Source organism: Pieris rapae, chromosome 14, assembly GCF_905147795.1.
Source record: "Pieris rapae chromosome 14, ilPieRapa1.1, whole genome shotgun sequence".
NCBI classification, from domain to species: domain Eukaryota; kingdom Metazoa; phylum Arthropoda; class Insecta; order Lepidoptera; family Pieridae; genus Pieris; species Pieris rapae.
Window position 1 is genome coordinate 1,435,401 of NC_059522.1, and position 22,956 is coordinate 1,458,356.

The following is a 22,956-nucleotide window of genomic DNA, read 5'->3' on the forward strand; positions in this document are numbered from 1 at the left end:
TGGAACCTTATAAACATGGTAACATTTAATAAACTGGCTGGCTAAATAAATAAAAACCTGAAATATCTAACACAGAAAATATCCTCTAAAAATTAAATTGTTTAACTCAGTAGAAGCTAATGCACACTTCTATTGTGCACATTACACTCTTCCATTGTACTTTTTGTTTTTTATTAAAATTAAAAAAAAACACCATCAATTTGTGGTTTGCCGACGCCATATTGACGCCATAGTAACAGTTTCGCTTCGAGTTTGAGAGTGGCAGAAAGTGGAACTAAATTAAAAATTAGGAGGCAACAGGCAAGTAATAAAACGTTATCGTTAATCAACGTCAGCTAGTTAAACTTAGCTGTTTAGTTAAGAGGCTGTTAATTAAACGGCTTAACAAGCTGCTCCGACTTATATACTTAATATACACAATCGATTACATTCAATTAAGTAAAACACGAAAACTTTAGCTTTTTACGCCATTCACTATTGCAACAGTCTTTGTCACGTCCTTCCGAAGCCATAAAAAGTAGCACAATTTTATCCAATCTCAACCGTGAGTACACACAATAAGGTTCAGTTTCTAAAAGCAAGACCCAATTAAAAGATTACGCGGATTAACCACGGCCGTTCAACACGAGAATAAGACATTTTTTGATCTTTGGGCCTCAGATTTCTGTATATAATTTAATTTGTCAATCTAACACACAAGTGATCAGCCTCCTGTGACCCAAGCCGTCGACTTTATGGGTCTATGGCAAGCCAATTCCTCACGATGTTCTCCTTCACAGCAGACAAAGTCCATTGGTGTACAGCCGAGGCTTGAACCTACGACCTCAGGGATGAGAGTCGCACTTAAATATATCCAACACTTTTTTTAATTACAATTATTAATTCTAAAAATTAATGACGCAACAAGCATGGGCGAATTGTTTTATCTATTTTCTAGATAGCTGATATTGATTAATTACAATAATAATAATTTTCTCCCATATAACATTTAAAACAATGAGCTTTGTAAGCCTGATATAAGTTTATTTTTAAGTCTTAATTCTTTTGCGACTGCTACTCGCGATGATGCCTTTATTATATGAATTATTATTATTATCTTCGGAATCTTTAATAATATATTTTTGTTTTTATATTTTAAGGTTAGTTTATGTTAAAGTAAAACAATAATTAGATAAAATAAACAAGCGTCAACATCGGTTAATATATATGAGACAATATAACATTACAATGCGATCATTTCTTGCAATCTAATTGTAGGAACGACTCCTTTTATAAATCCCGAGCCGGATTTTTGATTATCACTCATCTGGGACTGCATTGAAATAATGTTTTTCTATTTACCAGTCGTCCCTAAGTTCGTTGGCTTTCAAGAGAAACGAAAGCTGGAATACTTGTTAGGCAGGATCCTATAGGTGAAATGTCAAAGGAGGCTTTGGTCCACAACAATATTTCCTACAGTAGACATAACCTATTTTAGGTTGGTTTGAGAAAACTTCCACATAAAAATACTTTTTATTTTCAAACAAAGTTGTCCGGCGTTTCGTCACTTTCGAGCAAATTTATTTACGCTGTAATGAAAAGTGACAAAACAGCGCAATAAAACTGACTTATTTCTTGGTATGTTACAAATTAGTGTAGTAATCATATTTGTAGTCTGATTTTATATGTTGAATTCACCTGTGACCATGAGAAATGAATCGACGTATTACTTTTAATATATCTACATACAATCCAGTATTTACAATATTCTTAACCTATAAAATAATAATAATAATATACATAATTAATTTAATTTAAGAAAAACATAGTTGGAAGGTACTATATAGAACGATTACTAAACAAAAACCTCTACGGAAATGGAAACTCAACAAATTAGCTGTCAATTGTCATCGATAAGATCATGTTGCTCTATCACTTAAGTTCTTCCGATAGTTGATAAAACGATCTTTCGTTTTCGCTTTTCGATCGAACGTTGTCTACATTAATCAACTATATTTAAACAGTTTTTCTTATATTTTTTTGTTTAATTTATAAAGACTTCCTATATCTTTCTATATATATTTTATTTGAATTGTTAGGCTGAACTTGAGTAACTAAAGACATTATATTAAAAATCTTAGACCTAGTAGTCGTCGACGTGTGATAGGCACAAGGCTGATCACTTGCGTAGAAAACACTATTGATCACTATAAATATACATACATCTGAGGCCCAGACCTTAAAGTTTGTAGCGCCATGTATAAAAAGTGGAGTTACAATTATACCCTTAAATCCTGCAATCGTAGTTACGGAATCAACTAAAAATATTAACACTGAGGTTTTGTTTTGCGATATTTATTTGTGTTATTTAAAACTTATTTTTCTGTTGTAAGACACAAACAAAGAAGAAATAGACTTAAAAGATAGATATATACTACATTTATTTTCTAAATCCACTAGTCATATCGTCCTTTACTTTCCTTACCTCTATAGCTAATTTTTTTTTCCAGCGAGATGAAGAAAAGGCGAATTTGATCGCTGAACTAACAGCACAAAACTCGCGGCTCACAGCTCAGCTGAAGGAGTCTTCGGCGACGGAAGCCCAGTTACTGGCTCAACTCGACGGCCTTAAAGACCAGTGCTCCATACGGATGACAAGTCTAAAGGTAGGTTCAGTAAAATTCAGTAGATAATAATAATTTCTAAAGTAATACATGACTATAATAACTTTAATTTAAGAATTTTTTCAACTCTTGTGCATCTTTTATTTTATTTATAACTTATTATAACTTTGTCACACTCACTCACTCACTCCAATGGCTCAGCGACCCAAAAAGTGCCTTGGCCTCCAAAAGAGAATCTTCTAGCGTCCTGTTTATCATTCCACCAATTGCTGGGTTTTGGCTGCAGCAGATTCTTCTCCACTCTGTCGATCCAGCAGTCAATAGGCCTCTTCAGCCTCTTTCCGATCCCAATCTATCTACTGGTCTTGGCCCACAGCCAACGTAGTCGATGGGCCTATAATGTTAAATTTTTACACAAATATCTCATTCCTAATTTATCTCGGAAATATAATGGGTACTACACGGAAACATACAAAAATTATTAAATTGATTAACGTCTAAATTCTAATCTTACTTAACTTGCAGGACCACGTCTCAAGTTTGGCATCCTTGAAGTCCGAACTGGCATTAGTAACCGACAAGAAGCTGGACCTTGAAAAACGTCTCACCAGTTCTTTACGGGATAAAGACAATCTCTCCCAGCAACTGGAGGAAGCCAACGACAGGATTGCTGCTCTTGAGAGGCAGATGAAGGAACAGGTATATTTAAAAATGGATCACTAATAATCAATTCATTACGTTTAGTCTTCAAAATAACCCTTTTTTTGATATCCGATGTGGAAATGCATTTGCTAGAACCCTGTCCCCGACTGTTGCAGGGGTGTGTGGGACTGGAACTACACCAGTTACCTACTGCTTTCTGCTATTCAGAGACTGGGTGGGCGATACCCACCTTGAGTAGTTCCTACAAAGCCGCATTACAGAGGCTCTCTCTCCCATTCGTGACTCCGGAGAATCACCGGGGCTTCAATAACTGTTACGCTGTCGTTTTCCCGTCCCATACTCGCGATCTTTTAATAAATGATCCATGTCAATTTTTTCTCCTTTCTGCATTATCCAATTTTCTTTACACCTTATTTCTTTTTAGGAACATCTCTACCAGAACACATTGAAAGACCTTGAACGTCTCCAGCGATCACATGATACACTGGCAGAACGGATCGGTGCACCAGAACCCATCAAAACAACAAAGGCTGCTAGGTAAGAACGAATTATATGTCTAACCTAATAGACCAATGCTTTTCCGGAATTCTCAATCCAATCTTTCTAAAACAGTTCATTTGCGCTTAATCATGCGTGAATAATTTAAATCAAGGCTATGTTTATTATAATAGTTGTTTTATCAGTGATAGTTTTAGATTTTTTACGAAATATTCCAGTGACGCTTCAATCCTAGGTTTTGGCATCAGATATCTATTTCGTGATAATATGTTTCTTCATTTTTTTCTTTTGTTTTTCCAGCTTCTTACCTCTGGTTTTAGAGGCGCGTTCAATCCACCACGCCAATATATTTCAAATCAATCTTATCAATCTTTTATCATTTTTCGAAATAAATGTAAGTGTAAAAAAGTTTTAAAGCAGAGTTGTTTTGTCTCCAGGTCTCTTCATTCAGAGATGGAGACAGAACCTGATGAGCAGGACGACAGCTGGCTACGCACCGAAGCAGTGCAGGTGTTCAAGCAACTCAGGTCACTGGCTCTGCAACTTAATACAGGACACGACGACGATTCTGGTAAGTCTAGATTCACTTATAAGGAAGGCAAATAAACCAGTTCCTCTATTATATGGAGATACATCTTCATTTGTGTTATTTTTATACTTTATCAATTAAAAAGGAAATAAAAATAGCTGGGAAAGATTGGATAACACTAGCGAAGATGCGAGAGAATTGTAAGGAAGGAGGAAGCCTCACTCTTTCAGAGGTGAACTTAATGTAGCTTAAATTATAGTTCTCGAATAAGGGTTTTAATTATTGAAGGGAAAATACTTTTGGCGCATTAGGGTATTTTTACGGATGAAACGTCACAAAGACTTGCAGCGTTTTTTTCGAAGAAAAGAGAAAGAGCTATTGAGACTGATTGATTAAGACTGATTGAGAGAGATTGGGAAAAATACACGCCCGGTTGATGTATTCGTTTAGTAGTTATATATATTAGAACTTAGATGGCAATTCTGTCGCATAACGTCTTGTGCAGTAAACGATACTTCATTTATTTATATTATTATTATTTATTAGCACGCATATAGTGTGAATGTAGTATACAAATACTTGGAGAGATCATGTACTGGTACATGATCATCTATTGGGGCATTTACCTTAGTAAAAAATATTTTTCAAAGAAGTTTCACTTCTGACATTTGTATGTACGCACGCACTTTTTTTATTTTTAAATAAATCTAATATTTTTTAGCACCAATTAACTGTTAATATTTGTGAGTTAGTTTTTAGTGGTAAATGTTTTTATAGTTTATTTAAATGGAATACATACTAGAACCTACCCGCAGAACTTGACAAAAACAACTTGTAGTTTTTAATTTTAATTATAGTGTTCTCTTAGTATTTATATGCGCTTTTAAATTAGCCCATACTGTAAAGGACAACACTGTTAGGAATCCATGCAGTAGATCCAAAAAGTCGACGGCATGTCATTCGCAGACTGATCATTGCCTATTAGATTGACAAATGATCAAGTTCTTGGGTATTTCTACAAGTTATCAGGTATACAAAAATAACTCGACAAAGTATTTTAAGCAAAAAATGCAAACAACGCTTGTATATAGGATTGTATTTAATGTTTAAAATCACGAAGGTATGACCTACAATGGAACACGCTATGCACGTTACAGTGGAAATGTAAATATTTTCTTTGATTTGTAAACGAACATTAGGTTTTCAGTTAATATTTAATTGCATATTTACTCCTGTTTTATACATGGATTATGTTTTTGGCAAAAAGCCCTTTCACTCTCCATCAGCTAAGCTTTCAGAGAAAAAAACTCCATGATGCTCACAGGAGTTTTTTTTTTCTTACTCTATTTACTTTATTTCTGTTACAACAATAGTTACTCAAAACATTTAAATACCTATAATAAGCCTCTTTGCACAGACTATAAAGATAAAAGACAGAAACAACGACAATTAATAATAAATAGAGTTAGTTTGACAAATAACACCTGAATCTATAATTTATTGTCGGTCATAAAGCACGACAAACGGCAACAGTTTTGTCACTTGTCACTTGTCAACGCAGGCAGGCTATGAAATTGCCTGATAAGTAACGTAGCTAATAACTATTTTGCCGGTCATAGAAAATTTGTCTCGTTCGTAGAGCCATGATCCGGAGAAAATATTCGATATGCTTCACTTATGATTTACGTCAAGCTCCCAAAGCTAAGGTTTCATTGAAAATCAAGCGAATACAAATAAGGTCCTACTCTCTTTGAAGGGGTAGAGGACGTCCACAGAAAGTCCCCATCGCGTTTGGTATTGAGCCACGTATTTCATATCGCTCCAAGTCTTTCCGGATCTGTTTGCCTCATCTGCAACTGACACCAGGTTTGCCTGGGACGGTCTCGCTTCCTCTTTCCTTGCGGCTTCCAAGCGTCAACTTATTAACGATTTCTTCAGAATGTATGGGCTATCCATGTCCATTAGCCCAGAATACGGTATGAGACTACGTTCCGGACAATTATCATCTCTGCCAGAACCTTTTTTGCTGTGTAGTGTGTTAGTTGCTGTGACTCGCACTGCCAGCGTCATCACAAACTCCCATTCCCCGTTTAGGTAGTTGTCCCACCAACGGCAACGAAAAATTAAATTGGTTACAAAGTGTTAACTTCGGTAGCTATGTATCTAATTTGTGTATTAATCCACAAAGTGGAGGCCGTGTAATTTGTTGGAACGAAAAACTAATGCTTACATAAATGTGTAGCAAGATTATCGCTAGCGGTATTTATGTGTATTACGTGAAATTATAAATATTCGTTACGGGTTAAATCTGCTAAATATGAGGTAAATTTAGATTTGCCGTGGATGTAAAGATCGTATTGCTAAAGCGTACGAAACGCCTTACAGATATGGGCAACGCAATCACACAGTATTTGGTGGTAGAGATATGACCGTAGTATAGTAAATATCTGTTATAACGACATTGAAGGGACTAACCATATTTGGTCGTAAAAACCGATAGTCGTAACAGCCGATGACTTTGTTATAATACCTAATATAATAGAATTCAGCCGGGACTTTTGATTTTGGTCAATATAGGGCTAAACAAAATCAAAATAATTTATTAACACAGGTAACACTTATGAACGTCAGAAAAGAAGTTAAATTAATTCTATATTTACATTTTCTATTCGCAATTCAAGGGCTCAAGAATATAATACCAGTATAATATGTTGTCTAAACGATGTCGTCGTAAATAGTTTTAACTTGATAGAGCTGGTGATATGCCCTGAGATTTTAGATTATAAAGCCTCAGTAAATGGTCTATCGAACGTAAGAATATATTTTAATTCACATCAGTAGTAGAGATTACCGCGTATCAGTAGCGAGTCCAGTAGTGGCCTCTAAAACATGTATAATCAAATACAGTGGACCCCAGTCAGGCGTCTGTCTAATCCGCCATCGTCTACTATGTGACTGTGAACACACATATACGCGCCACCACAATCGGACTCCAAACGTCGGTATTGTTTTGATTCTGATAAGCTAAGCAACATTGAAAAAAACGAAAACCATCGTTCTAAAGCATTTGACCGTTTAATACAAAATACCATCCGCATCACCTCGTCATCCATCCTTCCACAACTGAGCGTTTCTTCAGGCACTTTTTAACGCGCAACACCAGTGGAACCAGCTGTCCACTGAAGTATTTGCGAACCAATTCGAAGGGTCCTTCAAGAAAAGAACGTACCAATGCTTAAAAGACGTTTGCCTCCTATTACATAAAAAAATATTCACGAATTAGTGTTTCAATCAGTAAGCTGTGTTGGCCCTAATCACCCTCTCAACCTTGAGGTCATGTGATTAAATCTGTGGACTTCTCTTTCTATCTGCTTTTTCTATTGTACGGTAACGAAAAAGATCGTGAATAAGGCACGCCTTAGACCTGGAAATTGAAGGCGTGTCTTACTTGTCTTCTAAAAATGATACGGATAAAGTACACTGAGGCCAAGAGTTAATGGTTTTCCCCACTGGTTTTTGGTGGGACCCTACTATTTCGATCGTGCCCCGTAACCTCGAAAATAAATCATCTATGCATTATTTTGCGCATTTCTCGTTTACCGTGACAGTCTGTGCCATCCGCAGTACATCAGACCCATATTTCATACAGTTTATTTATTTTATTTTCGAATTGGGTCAAGGCTGTTTCGAAGTCTTTTTGTGACTACTGAAAACTATGATTCTATATTGACACGTTTGCGATATTTGTTAATAAATTAAAAAACATATATCAGTGGCCCTACAACCTTTTAGGTCTTGGCCTCAGATGTCTGTATCTATTTCATGATCATTTCTATGTCGAGTAGGTCATACTTCTCTGCCTGCCTGGTTTGCCGTTTTCCTCAGGATGTTTTCCTTCTCCGTTCGAGCGGATGTTAGTTGCGCACATAGAAAAAAAAGTCCATTGGCGCACAGCCGGGAATCGAACCTGCGACCTCAGGGAAGAGCGTCGCACGCCACTAAGCCAACACGTCTCTAACAATTTATTATATATAACCAATACCCTACAAAATGTTGGTAAATCATACAATACAATGTTTTTAACAAATTAAAAAAGAAGAGAGATCCTACTTTTTGGAGCCTATACTTTTTCGGTCTAGCTCAGCGACATAATATTGTCGAAATATAGCATATGTTACTCATACAAAAATTAAATATATAAAAGCATGTATTCGACTACAAGTGACCTTGTGCAGGAACACGAAAAAATATTTTATTAAGAGAGGTGTAAAAGATAAAAGAAATCTAATAATAAAATTAATTTACGATACAAAAACAATTTGTGCACAGCGAAACGATGAGAAAACCAACAAGGCGACATTGCGATGTTTTTGCTATCTTAACGCTTGAGTAGTTTATAAATTAACTTGTTTCGTCACCTGTCTCTATAAAAACTACTTTTCTACATAACAATGCTGGTTCTAACTGTTCATAGTTATTCAAAGAACACAATCCCGCTATATGTGGAACATGGGATACATTTAATAATATGAATTAAAAATCCATTTTATTAATTCTGTAATTGTTGCCTCCAAAATACCGCATTAGCCTTTAAAACAAGCATCAAAAAAACTTTAATATACTAGTCGATGATAAATGAACACTACAATCAAAATTGACGAACAAATAATTTCAAATATAGAACAAATTAATTGCAATTATACCTAAATTAATAAGTATTTAAAAACCATACGTCTATAGAAAAAATACAAAATCCAGAATCCATACTTATAGCACATATTAAATGTTTAAATATAATTAATTTCAATAATTATAATAAGTGGTCTTCCTCTTTTACGTTTTCTGTACCTTAGCACTAGTTAAGCAGTTTTTTTGCTTCACTATTCCTCTTGCCATGTGCCCCGCTCATTTCCATTTAATTCATTGTTATTGTAATATCTATTACCTTAGTTATTTTCCTTAAAGCTGTATTCTTTATTTTGTCTTTTCTTTTTTCCCCTATCATACATCGTTCCATAGCTCTTTGATACACTTGTATACTATATACTTTACTACGCTTTAGCAGGCGCCCAAGTTTGTGATCCATATGTTAGTACAGGTAGTATACAGGTATTGAAGACCTTTCTTCTTTTTCATGACATCTTTAAGCGCCCAAATCTCTTCAGAGCTTTGTCCGGGCAGGATACAAAAGTCGTTTTGCATAGTTAGTGCTGACGTGGTGAAATGGCATTAATTTCGACTGAGTGACCTCAATTTACGACACATTAATGCTATAAGTTATCTGTATTTGCATAATACGCTTGCAATACTCTGTTAAAACAGCAATTTTGTAACACCTCCCGCAAATCTGACGTATTGAATTGCAATACACATTAACTTCGTCTTTGAATCACATTTTTTTTTATAAAACACATTCAGACATTAACAGGCATAATAATACAGTAGAACTTAAGTTTTTTTCACACACAAATAATCAATTGTTTTTGTCATATAACAAATTCAGACATTAACAAACTTAATACAGTAAACTTATGTCTTTTATACACACATTGAATATATGTATATTGTTTCGCCTTAATATTATTTTTTTAAATAGCCTACTATTTTAGTACGTATCAACATATGACAACATTATCAATACTGCTTTTTTAATTAGTTTCTAATTGTTCTCTCTATAAACGCCTTCCTCAGAAATAAAATAAAAAAATATTTTACTTTGTGTTTATCTTTGAGTTTTGCGCTTAGAAACATATTTTGCTATATAGATTACATATAGAAGTTTCCGAATCTTCTCTACTTAGGCTTCAATATGAGAGTACCAATTCTTAAAAGGCCGGCAGTGATGGTTGAGAAAACGAGAGCGATATACGGCAGTCTAATATACATATTACATAAAGCTATTATTTATAATATGCATATAAAGTGAGGATATTAAACTTTCTCCTTTGTATTGACATCCGCAACAACGTTCTTGATATAAACAGGAATTTTTAACAATGACATACCGCTTTTGCCATGGACAGTGTTCGAAGGAGTTTTTCCTTGGACGTCGAGGCAGAATACGTCACATTCTGTCGTTCCAAAACTTAACGGTTTTAAAGGCAGTTTAAACGACCACTATGTGGAACCAGCTGCCCAGCTGAAGTATTGCCGAACCAATTCGACTTAACAACTACGATTCCCTCAAGAATAGAGCGTACCAAAAGGCCGACAATTTACTTGCGAGTCCTCTGTCCTCTGGCATTGAGAGTGTCCATGTATCACTTAACATCAGGTGAGCCTCCTGCCCGTTTGCCCCATATAAAAAAATAGCCAGACGCAGCCACTTTCAACTGTTCGGCTTTGGCTCCAACACTGCTACAAGAGTAGTCCTGCTGACCACGCCATCAGGTATCAGCTACCGACTGAAGAGAGGAAGAGAAATTTCAATGACATCATTGTTATAACCGTATCAGTGTAAGAATTATCTAAAACAAATGAACATCACTGAAATAGTGATCCGTTTCTTAAAAGATTTTCATACCAATGTTTCTATACGGTTGCCTAGCAACCATCACATTGATCTAACCTAAAACAAGGTTAATGTTTTGTGCCAAAAATCGTGACTATGATTTCTTGAACTTTCTATTAGAGCTAATTATCATGAATATTTTTCAAATGTTTTTACTGTTGCATCTATACGAAATGCTTATAAATAAATCGTTTATTTCTTAGGTACATTAATTATATAAAACCCTCACAAACAGCCATGTAAAATAGGTTAATGACAAAATTATCATAATGTCATAATATTAGTACAGTTAATTCTAATTGTTGTCAAAATATATGGTCTAAATACTCTCCCACGCTACGGAACATTGCCTTTAAAAATTACAATTATAATATAATTACTACCTATACAAAATTTGAGTTTCTGAGTTAGACACAAAAAAAAACTTGTACCTACACTAAGTTATTTTTTAATAACGATAGCTATTTCGATTTCTTTCTTCGGAGGTCATGTACTTATCTTAAGTTACTTAATGTAATCCTTATTATAGTATAGACTTATGGTAGTCGAATACAGGCTATTTTTATTTAAGTTTTTTGGATGCCTACGAATAGATATTTCAATATTTTTTGTGAATTACTCTACAAGCATTTACACGAAATTACTCGACTACATCGATGCCTGTCGAGTACCACATAACCCTGGCTTAAGTAGCAATCCACTAGAACCACCAAAGCCTGTTAAATCCATCTCATAACTCATAAGTCACTAATTTGTAAACATCAAATGTTGCCTTCAAATTGAAGTGCACGAGAAACTGACCCCGTTCTACACTTTAATGACTTTAATTATTTCCACGTTTTTGTGATGTCTCCTTCACTCGAAGAGGTCGGTTATGTATTTCAAACTGCTTCATTAGTCTACTTAGTAGTTGTGAAAGGGCAGGGATTCTGCGATTTGGATCCCGAAAAAACACAGCATTATCAATTTTGTATGAAGAATTTCAATACAAACCTTCCAGGCTTTGAACAGTGAGCAAAGATGTCGATTCTGATCATCCGTGATGTGTATATATTTATATATATATGTGGTACAATATAAAGTACAGAAAGCGCACCTGGGCTTGTGTTATACATAAGATCTGTTGTATATGTATTTAAATACTTCTGAAAATGTAATCTTTTCGATACATTTTCTTAACATTACAATACATTGTTCTGTTGAGACTCTTGGGCCGTGAGGGCGTGCACTAATTAAACATTTAAGTTGGGCCTTAGGTGATAGTACCGGTGACCCAAGACCTGGTGTTTTCCTCTCTCAACGGATAAGTTCGCAATACAGCGAGGAATTGCTGCCAACAATTAACTGCCAGGGACCAAACTTTTAAAATTTGTTTTAATTTTCTTTTTATTAATTTTTAATTATTTTTATTATTACTACGAAGGTAAGAAAATTCTAAATATATTTAAATGTTATGATTTAGAAATTCTTTATTTAATATATTTAAAATGTAATGTATTAGTGTTCTTACACTTGCCCTTGTTGCACTACAGTCTTCCATACTATTTTTCATATAACTTTGGAAAACCTTAAAAAAAATGTTGTTTCCCGACGTTTTATTGACAGTCAATTTAATAAATAAACAGGATAGGCAAGTAATGTAACGTCAACGCAACGTCATTTGCCTAGATTTTTGATCAAATGGCTGAACGTTTCAGGCCGCTAGATCAACTGCGTTATTTAGTAATCAGACTAGGCTGTTAATTTAACGGCATATTATGCTAGTTAGCTGCAACAGCTATACATAACCAACATGTTATGGAACAATTTTCGGAGACTGTTCGATTTTTCGGAACAAAAACTGGTTTTTAGGTTTTTCCGTGCAATTATTCAAATTATTGGATCAAAAACTTCATCAGAGTACAAAAAATTAATCAAACTGGTATTGGTCTAACCGTTTTTAAATATTGCGCTTAGGAACCTAATTTTCATCGATCCATTTTAATTAGATTACTTATTATGGCGACGCTCATCCCTGAGGTCGAGGGTTCCTGGCTGAGCACCAATTCACTTTCTATGCGCATTTAACATTCGCTAGAACAGTGAAGGAAAACATCGTGAGGAAACCGGCTTGCCTTAGACCCAAAAAACGTGTGTCAAGCACAGGATGATCACCCACTTGCCTAGATTGACAAATGATCAAGAAACAGATACAGAAATCTAAGGCTATTTCATTAATTACGTCATGAACTAAATTATCATTGCTATGAAACTGTTTTTCGCATCACAATGTAAACATGTTGTGCAAAGCGGAATTTTATAGATGACTCACTTATTACGACTGTCACGATTCATGTCGAAATACTTCTTGCATGTCAAAAATGTCCTAAAGTGGTAGATATTATTATTTTTTTAGCCCATAGCTCCATTCCTTTTTAGGATCATATCATACGTAGTTGTCTCCACAGACTAACTAACATCATTATATTGTTCAAGAAAAATACATTTGTATTACATTTACGTGTTAAATGAAAGTAAGTAGTTATAATTACCACCAATTTTGTGGTTTCCTTTTCAAAATATTCTGATATTTTCGCCATTCGTTGTGTGTCTTCAATGACTGTAATATTATTAACTTATAAACCTATATGATGTTATTTCAATTAGGCCTTTATTGCGTGGGCGATTATTTAGACCATAAGTTTGCCACCATACATAACTTATTATTATGATTTGTTAATGTTTTTATTATATGACATTGTACAAATTAATGACATTTGCATGCATTGATTGTACGGATCGATCTAATTGTACCACTATCTTGGCAAATAGACTATTAATAAATAAACAATTCTTTTCAGGATTACACTCGGATCTATCAATATCGTCACTGGATGGTGATGAAGGGGAGACCCTAAGACGTGGAGCCTTGTCAGCCGCATGCGCAGATGCTGTTGCAGCTTACGCAACCCTAGAAGGCAGCAGAGTACGTGATTCCATTGCTGCACACGCGCGTCGTTCTATGGAGAGAGAGAGACAGATTGACGAGAAGAACGAATTAATTGCTGAATTGTCATCTAAGGTAAGGAATATTTATTAGAATAAAACGATGATATTTGATATATCAATGTATCAAACCACAGACTATATATAGTACGTTTATTTGATACATGCACAGAGCATGCTTAGTTAGTGGTCAATTGTACGGCATATCAGAAAACGAATAATAAAAACAATTTTCCTTTCATTCGTAAGACACATCTGTCTCATTAGCCTTTCAAAAGGCTTAAATACGACCAATTGTTTCCATAATTGACATAATTTTAGTCTTGAGGATTAAAGTCAAATTGGGATTACATTATTTTGGGTTCTAGTGACCTTTAAAAATGTTGTCTAGGTTTATAGAATGCACTGAAACACGTTTAATTAGACTTGTAACCGTATATTTCGGTTACTATTCGGTATTCGGCCTATTCGAGTGCACTTAATATATTCGGCCGAATACCGAATATCTATACATATATTATTCGGCCAAATACTGAATACTTAATGGTACTTTTAATGACTTAGAAATATCCATCGCTTATGATGCTAAGGATTTCGATATTACAAAAACTTTGTGCTTCCGGTAAGTCTCATACATTGACTTCAAAGGGCTATTAGATAACATATAATTTAATTGTAACTTTCGTATTTAATTAAAAAAATTATTATCTTACTAATGGCAGATTTTAATGCGTGCGATTTTACATAATGATTTGAATTCTAGGTCATTTACTCAATATAAATATATGACCTACAGTATGTTCTCAGTTCACTTGTATATTATAATAAAGTATATAACGTCATTTCAGGTACTCTATACTTTATGAGAATAACATAATAAGAAAATAACAAGTTGGTGTACTTTATTGCGACATTATTTCGCATTTTGAAGTTATAATTTTGGCGGGTTAGGGAAAAATTATGAGAGTAAATTTATACGATGCCCTTTTTTTGTGATATTTAAATATACTTTATTTAACTAAATAATGCGTTATAATGAAACTTTCAATGTATTAAATACCTTTTTTCTATTGTAGTTTTTTCCACAAACGTAAAATAAAATTTTAACATGTAAGTTCTAACACGTGTACATAAGTACACACACTTTATATTACTTTAGTCGTAAAAGTGGCTCATTCCCGACGAGCAGTTTGGCTTCAGGCCGGCACACTCGTGCCTTTTACAAGTTCATAGTATCACCATCATCCTTTACGAGAACAGCTCTTTGAAACCGAGGGCAATGGTTGTGCTCTTCTTCGACATAGCTAAGGCATTCGACAAGGTCTGACATAACGACTTGGTTTACAAGCTCTACCTTCAAGTGTTTCTAAACAAACAATAAACACAATTTAAATACGTGTAATAAGAACAGTGAAAAGGACACGCTGTACGCTTTCAGGATATATATATATATATATATATATATATATATATAAATATATCTTAATGTTGCGATATCTTGGCCTACATGTTTTCAATTGATATTGCGACCTCCCATTAGCTCAAATATTAAGTAAAGAAGTTTTTTATTTTTAAATGCTCTTAAATTTAACAGTATATTTATAATCCAGAGCTATAAAAACAAGATTATATACAATGACGAAATATATTCCAAATGTAATGTATTAACATAGACAATTAAATCTAGATAAAGATCCTATGGGCTTTGAAGGTCATATATCTCCGGCGTCAGCCATCGTCACTCCTTTTGGCCTAGTGGATCCAGCGCGCAACTCTTATCCCTTAAGTCCTGGGTTTGGTCCCGGCTGTGCACCAGTGGACTTTCTGTCTCTCACATTCATCATTCGCTCGAACGGTGAAGGAAAATGGCTTGCTACTATTCGACTTAAAAATGATTATGACACAGATGCAGATCTGAGGCACCGACCTAAAATGGTAGTACCGCTGATTTCAATTGTTAATATGACACGGACGGATAAATTCACAATAATCTGAACATTGACGTAAACGACCTACATGACGATAACTTCCTGTATATTGAGTACATACGAATGGTCAATGGCACCGAACAAAAAAATAACTGTTGCTATTTGACACAACGGGTTTTGAACAGCTTTTGCACGGTATAATTATATACGGTCCGGAATTGTCCGCTTGTGATTGGTTTTCGCCAAAATTGCAGTCGATAATACTAATTAATAAAGATTATTAATTAGAATAAGTGTGTTTGATTTTTCTTAGTCACTTTTGATCGCCATAATCGTTCGCTTACTATATTTTCCTTCGACGATAGTATTTTTTTATCTATCTAAATGATGGCACCTCATTTTAAAACTTTAGTCTGTATTATTGTAAAAATAGTCTGGTCGGGAGCACGACAAATGCATATAAAAATAATTATATAAGGTTCTATGTTTCTTAAAATCAAATCAAATCAATATTCATTATTCAGTTTAGATGCGTTTAAGGGCATGTTTATGAATGTCAAAAACGTTTACAAAATTCGCGAAAGAGCAAAATTACGCCATCCGTTTGCAAAACTACCAGGAGGCCTTGTTCTACTCAGAACCAAGTTCTTCTCAGATTAAGCTATCTAATAACTAGGGTAGTTAATATTCCGCGGTATCAAATACCATAGACGATTTCTCTGGAAGTACAGAACCGAGCTTGCCTTAGTGCTCAAGTGACGTCATGATGAAGTCATTATTTTATATCCAAATAAGTATGTATTGAAGTTTAAACGCATTAGTACACATACTGTAAACACTAAACCACTTAGCTAAATAAGTTCGTTAAAAATATGTTTATATAATTACCTGTTTTTTTTAAATCTTATAACTCTTTCAAATTTCAACTAATTTAGCTTTAGCTTTTCGTATCAATATTTTCAACTTGCCTGTACGGAATACCATAAAGAATTACTCTTCCATTTCATAGATCACTGTAGCGATATAAAATAATCACACGCTTCGACGTTTTATCGATTGAAATAAATTGATTTGCGGTAATAATTTCACGAATAACCTAAGTCTAGAGTATCTTAGATATGAATTTATTAAGGGTATAAATTATTTAAAAAAATATCACATATCAAAAAGAGTTAAAAGAAAATAGATAATTTTCGTTATATATATAATATAGATCTGGACAATTATTTATTCAAATAAAGCAAGAGCTCCCCTGAAAGCTCTTTTAATATTAGAAAGTAGAGAGAGAGAGATCTCTTCTTTTATCTCCAGTTCTTCCTACGGCTGACTCAAGCATGAGTTACCGACCCCAAAAGAATTAATCGATCTTATGGAGAAAAACTAACCTAACCTAATACTGTATTAAACGTGATAAACACAACAATATATATAATTAAGTCTCACTAAATAGAATAGGTACTCTATATTCAAGTATCTACTTGTAAGGATATCCACCCACATACAAACCCACGTTTGCCTTTATGGACAAAACCTCAAAACCTACTAGATGTGGTCAGTCTTTAGGAAGAGCTTTTTGTAATCTCGAAGGTTATATGACTCACGAAAAGGTCAATGCTTTTTGATCTAAAAATAATTCTTTAATAATTTAAATTCGATACTTCGTTCAGTCCAATTGGTCTAGTCCAGAGAGTTTTATTCACTGCCTATATCTAAATAAATTAAAAAAAATATATTTTTTATTTTTTTTTATAAAAACACTCCTGCCTTAACGGGTGATCCTAAATTGATACGAGTGAACAATAATAATACACTTTACAGGCGAAACACAAAAAAACAAACATGAAAAACAAAAATAGTGTAAAATGTATTTGTATACAAGAAATTTACTAACTGCAGGAACTAACAAATAATATAACTTTAGCCAGCTCACTCTAACACTCACGGACAATGAAAAAGGTCCGCTAACTTATGTATTTTGTTAAGTAAATTAACTCACCGAAATTGTAACTTGTCCAAAGTATATAGTGTTCATCATTGGTTTTTATTAGGGCTGTTTTTGTATCTGTTTCATGACCATTCGTCAATCTAATCTAGGCAATCAGCGTTCCTGACATCGACCTTTTGAGTCTAAGACAAACTGATTTCCTCAAGATGTTTTCCTGCGGTCGTGATGGCTGTGTAGTAGTGGTATAGTATATTTTCCGCACTGAGACTCATATTTGGTCCGTTTTGCGTAAAGTCCTGGCTATTTTAGCCAGCCTAGCTCCTTCTAGAAGCACAGAAGTCTCCTGGGCACATCACAGGCTTCAGGAAGCGGCCTCACTGTTCCGAGGATTATGTACGTTATTTAGCCACAATTCCAGGGCTACTTAGGTGACTGATTCCTCTGCGCTGAAACAGCCTCTGCACATGGGGCTGTCTATCGCCTAGGTCAAAAAGATGTTTATTAAGGAGACAGTGGTCCGTAGTTGTCCCTATGTGTAGTAGTGGTATCAGAGATGCGCTTCAGAACGTTTCGCCATCGTTGCTTGTTAGATGTAACTATATCATTCTAAATGCGCTTATCGTCCATTGGTGATAGAACCTACGACCTCAGAGATGAGGGTCGCACGCTCACTAAGCCAACACTGATGCTAACACAGCTTATTGAAAGCCTAAAAATAAGAACTAAGAGTATTTCCTTAGTTGTAATAAGCGTAAATCCTGGTATTTGAGTCATCGAGTGTTTTGTGAAAGTACTCGACCTTCGTGGCCCGAACACTTTGTCAAGGCCCCGCTCTACGTAATAAGCGCTTATGTTAAGTAACTTAATAATTTTATCCATATATAAGAATTTATAAAAAAAATACAACAGGGTCGGTTTTTGTTCAGAAACCGCCGTTTTCCATTTAATTCCACATTTATAGATTACTTTTAATAACGCGGCTTTTTATATACGACACACTTGGTCCTATTTCGTCTTCATTTATTCCGGGGCTTTTACAAAGATTCAGACGCCGCTATTTCGGCCCCGAATCTTTGGGCATGAATTAACTTTTCTTACTGGTGAAAATGTAACTAGGTATTTCAAGTGTGATACGTGAGTCATAGTTAACTTCTACATATTTCATTTGTTTAGATATTATTGTATTCAATTACATAATTAGTTCACGTTAAAATCTTTGCCAACAAAACCAGTCACTTTTAATAAGAATATTTTGACATTTCGTCTTTCATATATTACGTGTTTTATATATTTTGACAGCTGTCAGTAGCAGAGGTTGAATTGCGCGCCGCCGCTGAAGAACGCGACAAGCTGCTAAATGACGTAAATTACAGTAGTCTACAAAACGATGAGGCCGTCGCTCGCGCAAGACAAGAGAGGGACGAAGCTATCGAGAGGAAGAAAGCTGTCGAGGTAAGTTTAAATAAAGTTGATTTATTGTTACTGGTAACATATGCTATATGGTATTTGCTTAAGATTATTTATTATTTTATTGTTCTCTGATAGATATTAGCTACCTGAGACGCCATTATAAACCTATTGTTTAATGAGTGTACAATAGTGTTTAGCATTACTTTTTTGTCTAAGAATTTGTTCTAGCTAAGACTCTGCCCCTAGAAATAAGATTTTATCAATCATTGTAGCTAGAAAAAATCAATAGGAAAAAATTGATGTTTTAATATCTGTCAGATACTTTAGGTGAGACGCCAATATAAACCTATTGTTTAATGAGTGTATAGTAGTGTTTAGCATTACTTTTTTGTCTAAGAGTTTGTTCGGGCTAAGACTCTGCCCCTAGGAATCAGATTTTATCAGTCATCGTAGCTAGAGTAAATCAATAGCAAATAAGTGTACGGAATTTCAACATGCATTCCAAGTTAAATAATAAGGACTAATTTTTTAACGTAACATTCCAGGTATCCCTTGCGAAGACACGCGTGGAGTTGATGCAGGCGAATAGTCAGCTATACGAAGCTGTCCGACAGAAGATTGATCTCGGACAGCAGCTAGAGCAGTGGCAGGTCTGTATTAAGATAGTTGTTAGCTATTTTTGCCGTATTTTTCTTATTATATAGGTTACCAAAAATATGTCAGAATATTTAGGACCTACGATTTGATTGATAAGAATGTCTGAGATTGTCAATAATTAGTTAGGATGTTTATACATTGTTTTTTGTATTTGTTATCAAACCTTGAAATTGCTGTTTCAAATTACAGATGGACATGCAAGAGCTGATAGACGAGCAGATGAAGCACAAGTTGACGTCAGAGAAGCGTCGCAAGAGCCCTCAACCTGTGCCTCCCACTCGTACTTCGAGGATCCTGGGCTTCTTCCAGCGGTGATCTGCTGTTCTGCTCCTTCTGCTACTTGGGACCTCACATTTGCTTATACATTGACACATCCCGACATCTTTCAACCACGGAAAAGCGAGATTATTTTTAAAAGTAGCGAATTTAATTTAGTTCTTACTTTATACCTAATAACATCTTTAATTACGGCTTTATTCATAAACAATAAACCTCAAATAAGTTAATAATAACAATGTCAATATAATAATAGTAATTATTGATGCTTACGTTCGTTAATGTTTATCGTTATCTGTTTATTATTCAACATTGGATTTCTTAAATTTCTCTTGTCTGTGGCGACATCTACTTACACTAATGACACATTACATTGAGTGCATTCAAATGTGCTGTCATCGCGGCCGCCATCTTGTTCAGCGGCGTGTTTTGCCGCGTTTTAGTTCACGATTTTAACGGCGATGTATGTGTGTATATTGCAGTGATAACTTGTGTTTTAGATCATTTATTCGCTCATTTGTGTTTTCAGTATAATTTTACATTTGCACCCTTTTTAGCTATAGTTTTCTAAGTTTTAGTTTAATTATGATAACGGACCGGTTAGGAGAAGTACGGCCGGTATTGTTCTTTCGCTAAAACTTTATTAGTTTAGTACATTCATAGTTTTTCTAAGTTTATACGACAGATTCAAATATTATTTATACTTTTAAAGATTCCAATGCTTTCATCGTCATAGTTACTTAAAGCATCATTTATACATACTGTGGTACAACAACTTAGTTTTATTTGCGACTATTTCTAGGATGTAAATAAAAACAGATTAATTCCTTATTAATCAGCAGTACTGTCGCTAACCCGTCCATGTCATGTAAATAATATAGATAATCATTGCACCTATAGATTTATTTAGATCATAATATAGTTTTAAAACGCCAAACGAACTAGTGTTTTGTTGGTTATATTAAATATCTCCAAGAACGAAATGTTTTGCGAAATATTAAAATATCTAACAAAACACTATTCAAAAGCGATTATTACATTCAAACCATTTACTAGCCATATTATTAATAGTTAACGATCTGCTACAATCATTTAAAAAAATCATTTAACGTAAGTAAAAAATGGTGGTTCATAGAGAACTAATGACCATAGACTATACCATGGATTAAAGAAATAAATGTACATTCAGAGGATTACCCCAACGTGCCTTAATTGTGACAGAATAACACGGAATTATAATGAAGACGCCTTTTTTGTGCCTTAAAGTTGGGCTTAAGTGAACAAATTTTGTTCAAAAACGAAAAGCTTTGTTCGGTGCCTAAAGATCTACAAAATATATTTACAATGATTTTACATTGCATTTCGTGTAAGTTTTATCAAATGTGTGACGTTGAAATTAATGAAATACTCCTATTTTATTAATTATATGAGGTTACATTTTAGTGTGCGACACTTAATTATGAATTGCATAATCTGTATGTAATATTTTGCTCTATTTTTGTAAAACAAAAGTGAAAGTTGGCAAAATTGTATTATTTTAAAACTAAATTAGTTTGATTGCACTACTCTAACTAAAATGCTTTTTGTGATGAATTTTTAATATGATGTATCAATTTCATGATTATGATTACAATGAACATTTTAATAATCCATTATAGCATTTAATGTTGGCTTACTTAATACTTATGTTACATTCCAAGTACCAATTCACCGATAAATGTACTTAATTTAACGCCTATTTTATAATTTATTTTAAGACTGAATGTAACAGGTCTACGTCCAATGCAATAATAATTTATTATCTTTATTTAGCACAAATGTGTGTTTTGTATATCGTATTACCATCATTCCGCTATTTTAAAGGTTCATTTCGCTATGGTATTTCACAAAAATCACATAACAAGGGTATACGTTAATACCGTGCGTTAATACGTGCTTGGCGTGCACCTAAAACCTTTTTTTACATTTCTACAGAAGCCTTAATTATATGTCATAATTTTTTTATTAATTGATATTTTAATACTGTTTTTGCTCAAATCTTTGACATACTAATTACTGATTCTTTAAAAGTTTTAATTATTGAAGAATTTTACGCTCTCATAGTAAAACAATTATATTCAATTTTATATTTTACGTGTACTTACATTACGTTACATTTTTAAATGTAAACAATATAATATTAAAAGTGATTTTTGTGAGACATGATATTTTTGTTGCCATATATTGGTGAAGAGCAAATGGGCCAAGTGGGATTTTCACATTCACGAATTCCATAGGAATTTTAGCTGATAAATCTTAAAAGTTTTATACATACTAACATCCTACTTAAAATATAATATATATGTACTTAATATAAATCTACTGTGATTAGTTTTATTTGCAATATTGTATGTATTTCACTGAATAAAGTATGAATTTTAGGCTGTTTGTTTCATTATTTAATCAATCAAATAATTTAAATATTTCCATGAATTTTTTAAATTACAATTACATCACATGTTTGTGAATTATGAAACTTAAATACTCAGCTGCAGTCTCATCATTGGACATCGAGGCAGAATACGAAATTCCACCCGTATCACCTCGACGTCCACCGTTCCACAGATGAGTGTTTGGTAAGGCAGTTTTTGCTGCGTACCATCGCTATGTGGAACCAGCTGCCCACTGAAGTATTTCCGAACTAAATCGAGTTACAATCCTTCAAGATAAGACCGTACCAATCTTTAAGCCGTGGGCAGCGGTATCACTTATCATCTAATGAGCCTCCTGCCCGTTTGCCCCCTGTTCTAAACTAATAAATGACAAATAGCTTATCATTTAATCGGTACCAAGAACAATTTTGGTATTCGGGGAATCGAATCTAAGAACGTCCTAACAAAAAACCAACCCACGTAGACCTGAGATAATGTAATGAATATTAAAGCTACTATTTGCCTGATTAAATTACTTAG

The 22,956-nt window shown here is 34.1% G+C and overlaps 1 protein-coding gene across 1 annotated transcript in view; it reads left to right on the top strand.

Annotated features, from left to right (window-relative positions):
- Positions 1-22,423, top strand: part of LOC111000280 (bicaudal D-related protein homolog) — a 72,582-nt gene extending 50,159 nt beyond the window's left edge. The window contains exons 3-10 of the mRNA XM_022269667.2: positions 2,490-2,645; positions 3,129-3,302; positions 3,691-3,803; positions 4,202-4,335; positions 13,645-13,865; positions 18,962-19,114; positions 19,618-19,722; positions 19,919-22,423. Coding sequence (XP_022125359.2) covers positions 2,490-2,645; positions 3,129-3,302; positions 3,691-3,803; positions 4,202-4,335; positions 13,645-13,865; positions 18,962-19,114; positions 19,618-19,722; positions 19,919-20,044 — 1,182 coding nt within the window. The 3' untranslated portion in view covers positions 20,045-22,423. The remainder of the gene's footprint in view (positions 1-2,489; positions 2,646-3,128; positions 3,303-3,690; positions 3,804-4,201; positions 4,336-13,644; positions 13,866-18,961; positions 19,115-19,617; positions 19,723-19,918) is intronic.
- Positions 22,424-22,956: the final 533 nt, after the last annotated feature.